The sequence below is a fragment of the Protomyctophum bolini genome (assembly GCF_963924005.1).
Source record: "Protomyctophum bolini genome assembly, chromosome: 17".
NCBI classification, from domain to species: domain Eukaryota; kingdom Metazoa; phylum Chordata; class Actinopteri; order Myctophiformes; family Myctophidae; genus Protomyctophum; species Protomyctophum bolini.
The window spans coordinates 7,303,550-7,309,695 of NC_137878.1; the positions used below are offsets into that span (position 1 = coordinate 7,303,550).

The following is a 6,146-nucleotide window of genomic DNA, read 5'->3' on the forward strand; positions in this document are numbered from 1 at the left end:
CCAAAAGCTGAGAGACCCCCGGTGCACTAGTGCTAGCAGGATGCGGGGGCGCGCCTGGAAGAAGAAACTCGGTCAAAGGGTTCGGCCCAATGTTTCCCAATGCCTCCCTCCTTTACACAGAATGTGACCTACTTGTGCTTTTTTTGATTGGTTACGTGAGCGCATGCAGGCGCGCGTAAACACGTGTATATAGCGTGCTCAATATTATTCCTGTGCGTAAAGTTGACATCTGCATGGGCTTTTGACGGGGGAATGCGCCATCATCATCACGCACCGAAGATACCGTGTGATGATTTGGAGGGGGAATCTCTCACACGTAATACGCGCGCACGCTTTTAAAGAGCAATTGAGCGAGAGAAGAGAGAGAGAAAATGGGAGGGGGTTAAGGGGAGAGACAGGAAGAGAGACACACACAGAGAAGAGAGAGAGAGAGAGAGAGAGAGAGAGAGAGAGAGAGAGAGAGACGAATGAACTTTTTTTTTCTCTCCTTTCTGTTTTTGGCGGAGGTCTGTAATTTGCAGCAGATGACCACTTGGGGGATGAAGGCATTTCGGGGAGGTGAGCGTTTCTTCAGACGGCACCAGAGAGTGCATGCGATGCGGCACACAAATTATCTCCTTCTATAGACAATTAGTGCTCGGAGAGAGAGAGAGAGAGAGAGAGAGAGAGAGAGATGGACCGGGGAGTTCACAGCTTTCCTGCAGAACTTTTCTTTCAACGTCGCCGTGCGTCAACAACAACAACAACAAGTGGACTAGTACGGGCGTACAATGCACCAGCGTAATAGAGGGGACGGCGGGTGATTAAATGCACCTGAGCACCGCGGACACTGCGGGGCCGTGCGGCAAACAAACAACTGCCCTATCATGGCGATGGATACCGGCGGTCGTTTCGCGGCGGCAGCCATATGCTTGATCTTGTTGACGTCCGAGGCGGGACTCGTCTCGTGTTCACCGACGACAACGGCAGAGTCTGAGAGAGGCGGCTTATTCTTCTGCCCGGAGCGCTGTGACTGTCAGCACGCGCAGCACCTCCTGTGCACCAACCGAGGGCTGCGCGCCGTGCCCAGGGTCGCCTCATCGCGGGGACTCCCCGCCGAGGACGTGCTCGTCTTCAGCCTCGGGGGCAACTTCATCCGCAACATCTCCGCCTCGGACTTCGCGCGGTACGGTAACCTCGTGCGGTTGAACCTGCAGTACAACCAGATACAGACGATTCACCCCGAAGCGCTCGAGAGACTCTCCAACTTGGAGGAGCTGTATCTGGGCCATAACCTGCTGTCCACGGTGCACCCCGGGACCTTGCAGTCGCTCAGGAAATTGACTATTCTCTACGGCAACAACAACGACCTCAAGGAGATCACGCCGGAGCTCTTTTCCGACTTGGACAGTCTCGTGAAGCTGCGACTGGACGGCAACGGCATAGAGCTGCTGCAGGACTCCGTTTTTAGGAGCTTGACTAACCTCCATTACCTCCACCTGGAGTCCAACCAGCTCCGGCACATACACAGGAACGCCTTCGCGAAGCTCAACAACCTGCGCTTCCTGAACCTGGCGCACAACAAGCAGTCGGCCGTGCGCAACGCGTTCACGTTCTCTCAGCTCAGAGCGCTGACGACGCTGCTCCTGTCCGAGAACGAGATCACGCACGTCGGGAACCAGGTCTTCCAGAACCTGAAGAGGCTGTCCAAGCTCTCGCTCAGCAACAACAGGATCTCCGTCCTGCACGGCGGGGCTCTGAGGGGACTGTCGAGCCTGCGGGAGTTTCTCGTCGACGGCAACGAGCTGGCGGAGATCCCCGCGGGCCTCCTCGACCCCCTGGAGCGCGTCGAGGAGCTCGACTTCAGCCGCAACCGCATCTCCAGCGTCGACCCTCTGGCCTTCGCGCGGCTCGACCGCTTGCGGACGCTGAAGCTCAAGGACAACCGCCTCACCAGCCTCTCCGGGGACATCTTCGCCCTCAACGGCGTCCTCTACGACCTGGACCTCGGCGGCAACAACTGGACCTGCGACTGCCGCCTCGGCGAGCTGAAGCGCTGGATGACGTCGGCGCACTCCCAGGGGAAGCTGCTGACCGTGTTCGTTCAGTGTCGCCACCCGGCGACGCTGCGGGGGAAATATCTGGACTACGTAAACAGCTCCCAGCTGCTGCCGCCGCCGCTCGGGAACTGGACCAGCTTGTGTGGTGAGAGCCCGAGAGCTGGGCCCGAGGAGAGCCGGGGAGGGGGGGTCCTGGAGAAGGAGGTGGTGGTGGTGGAGGACAGGGGGAGAAGAGCGGGGGGAGAAGAAGGGGGAGAGACACCGCGGGAGGAGACGACGACAACAACAACAACAGCAGGGAGAAACGATGAAGGAGGAGAGGACCAGGGGGAGAAGACAGAGGAGGAGAGTAGGAGGAGTGAACATGTAGTAGTAGTAGTAGGCTTAAACAAGAGCGGTAATGCGGGAAATGGGGGGGGTGTGGCGGGGGGTGAAGGGGAGAAGAGGAAGAGAGAAGGGGAGGAAGACGCGGGAGGAATCCAGGGAGACCAGGGGGGTCCTGCAGAGGGGGTTCCAGAGGGGGGTCCGGAGGAGGTGAGAGAGGTCGCGGAGGAGGAGGCCTCGGCAGCCACAGAGGCTGCAGCCGAGGCCTCCTCGGCTTCCTCGGTGGAAAGAAGAAAGAGGCCAAAAAAGAAAAAAAAGCCAGTCGGCCCGAGGTCGCGACCTGGCAGGCGAAGGTCACAACATCCTGTTTCGAGCACGACGGCTCCTCCTCCTCCTCCTCCGGCCTTTCCCACGCTCACCCGACGGGACACAACAACCGCCGCCACGGAGGAGGAGCAGCTCTCCACGGGAGAGACGTTTGACCTTCTCGTGGCGGCGGCGGCAGCGGCACCGGATGAGGAGGAGGAGACCCTGCCCGTGATCACGGACCCCTGCGCCTTCAACCGGCACTTCATCGCCAACGTGTCCGTGGACGCGGTCACGTCCAGCGCCGTCACGGTCCACTGGTCCACAGCGGACCACCGCCACCGGGCCCGGCACAGCACGAGGAGGGGGGACGGGGATGGGGGGGAGGAGGTCCACTACCGCGTCCTGTTCGACCGCTTCGGCACGCCGGACCGCTTCCCCCGCTACGTCTACGCGCCCGGCGCGGCCCGCTCCGTCACGCTGCGCGAGCTCGCCGCCGACGTCACCTACGTGGTGTGCGTGGAGGGCGTGGTGGGCGGCGCCGTGTGCCAGGTGGCGCCACGCGACCACTGCGCCGGCCTGGTCACCCTGCCGGAGGCGGGCGGGTGGAGACGGCGAGGAGGAGGAGGCGGAGGAGGCGGAGGCGGCGGCGGGCTGACCTCCGACCTCCAGCTGGTCACCGTGGCGACGCTGGCGGGCAACGCCGCGCTCCTGCTGGCCATCGGCGGCGTCTGGCTGGGCCGGAGCCTGCGGCGGCGGCTGCAGCGGCGGAAGTCGGCCGTGCACGTGCGCCACATGTACTCCACCCGCCGCGGGCGGCCGTTCCGTCCCGGCGCCGCCATGGCGGGGTCGGCGGGGACCGCCGCGGTGTTATCCGCCGACTTCACCAGCTACCAGAGCAGTCGCGGCGGCGGCGGCGGCCCCTGCCCGCGGCTGGTGGGACCGCTGGACGAGGGAGACCTCATCGAGTTCCCCTGCGACCGCTTCCTGGACAGCAGCAGCGCCGCGCGGAGAGACGCGTGCGACATGCAGAGGTTCTCCGATTAAGAAGCCGCCGCGGCTTAACCCATTCTGACCTGAGATCAGATTCTAAAAAATGTCTTCTATACATCCTGACACAGTTTTCCATTCTGACCTGAGATCAGATTCTAAAAAATGTCTTCTACATCCTGACACAGTTTTCCATTCTGACCTGAGATCAGATTCTAAAAAAATGTCTTCCACATCCTGACACAGTTTTCCATTCTGACCTGAGATCAGATTCTAAAAAAAATGTCTTCCACGTCAGTCGCTCTTCGATTTTTCAAAAAAACAGCAGACCTACAAGCTCGTAGCGCGCCACTCGGTGGCACGCTATGAGCTTGTAGATCTGCTATTTTTCAATAGCTAAAGCACAACGTGACGCTAACACCAAAAAAGGGGTTCCCGCGCAGAATGGGTTAGAAGCCCCGTAAAGACAGTGAACATTATTTTTTGACTATAGGTATGGGCTCTGTATGCATGCACGCCATTTTGGAAAGAACTCGGGGGCCCCTTTCCCCATACTTCCTTCACAGGTGTTACCGCTGCTACTAATGAAGGCTCTGTTCCATTCGTGGTCAGTCAGGGTCAGGGTGCTGCTTATTGTGCGTGTTGGCTCACTGGAAACACTCTGCCACACCCAGGGGGGTCTCAAAGTGTCCTTGAGTCGGTGTGTAACTCTGAGAGTGTACAAATGGACCCGTAAATGATATGATATGATATGATATGATATGATATGAAATGATATGATATGATATGATATGAACTTTATTTGTATAGCGCTTGCTTTTCAAAACATAGTTCCAAAGTGCTGCACAGAACAGGATTAAAAACAAGAAGAAAAAGACAGTAACACAATTATAATGGCAAACAAAACAATATCAAGCATGTATGTACCTACAAATTAGCTAATTAAGTAGTTAAAAAATACTCTGTATAAAGATGAGTTTTTAGACGAGACTTAAAAATGGGGACGGATGGGACTAAAGGTCTACTCTATTCGATTCCATTTGTACACACTCCCAGAGTTATGGGAGTCCTTGAAAATGAAAAGAAGTTTGAGAACCACATAGCACACTAAATGGAACAGAGCCAGGAAGTATATAGGAAGAGTTATCCTGTGTTGCATATTTGCCCCGTTTTTCTGTACTGTCCAAGAAATGTCCTTTTTTTTGCTTTTGTCTCTGTTGTAAAAAATCAAGGCTTTAGAATGCTGTGTACATTTCCCTCACTTGATTTGAATGAACTCTCTCCTGCCATAATAACCACTATGGGGTGTTTTTATGATGACGACCATAGACAAAGTCACAACGTTTGAACCGGTCATCTACAAGTTTGGGGGTTTATGTGGTTCTCTGCACACAACCTCCTCTTCAGACACTATACAGGAAAGTCCAAATCCTGTGACTTCCCCTTCCGCTCTCCTCCCTTTGTTTCCTTTGGTTTCCTTTTGGTTTCCTTGCACCTGCAAGTATTTTTAAACGTGTGATTTTTTTGTGTGTGAGTGCTGGTGTCGACGGATGCATGTGTGACAATCGCTGATTTCAATGATGGTGCTCGCTCCTCTTGTTAACCCATTCTGACCTGAGATCAGATTCATACGAGGTTTCCACTGGGACACACACTGGTCTGATGAACCCATTCTGACCTGAGATCAGATTCTAAAAATGTCAGTCGTTCTTCGAATTTTTCAAAAATAGCAGACCTACAAGCTCGTAGCGCGCCACTCGGTGGCGCGCTATGAGCTTGTAGATCTGCTATTTTTCAATAGCTAAAGCATAACATGATGCTGACACCAAAATGGGTTCCCGGTCAGAATGGGTTAAAACTCACAGACGTGACGTCTTTTCATATTATCGTGTACACTTTTGTATATAGCTGCAGGTTGGCAGACAAAAACAAGTTTTTTGCATAATTTCCAATGTGTTTTTTTTTTATACTTTTATATTGAGTGTATTATTATTCTTGCAGTAGTAAAATCCCCAACAATGTGACTGATGTGTCATTTGAGTGTGATGGTCAGCTTCTATTTCTGTCTAGTGATATTCACGACAGTGTGCCGAGTGAGTGACCGGTGTGGTTTGTGTCGACTAAAACTAAGACGAGAAATGTTCGTCGACTACCTTTTTTCACTGACGAAAACGAAATGGAATCTAAATGAAATCTAAGCTAGACTAAAACCAATGCTAAATGTATTGACAATTTCTTCAACAGATAGAAACTAGACTAAAACGTTAGGAAGGGAACTAGTGGACAAGAGATCCAGTACAAGTCATTTTACACTTGGTTGCATGGCTGAAAATAACAGATCTACAAGCTCCACAACACGTGTAAGTGTCAAATGAGCCATCACGACGGCATCAAGGCCCGCCCCAAAACACATTGTAGTCGACTAAATGAACTGCAGATATAGTCGACTACTAAACACTTAAAACATTCCAGGTGACTAAAATATGG

At 54.0% G+C, this 6,146-nt stretch overlaps 1 protein-coding gene across 1 annotated transcript; it reads left to right on the forward strand.

Annotated features, from left to right (window-relative positions):
* The first annotated feature begins 434 nt into the window (after positions 1–434).
* tril (TLR4 interactor with leucine-rich repeats) lies at positions 435–5,798 on the forward strand. The gene has a single exon (XM_080787051.1). It carries the CDS (start codon positions 867–869, stop codon positions 3,714–3,716), a length of 2,850 nt encoding a protein of 949 aa, XP_080643177.1. The 5' UTR covers positions 435–866; the 3' UTR covers positions 3,717–5,798.
* Positions 5,799–6,146: the final 348 nt, after the last annotated feature.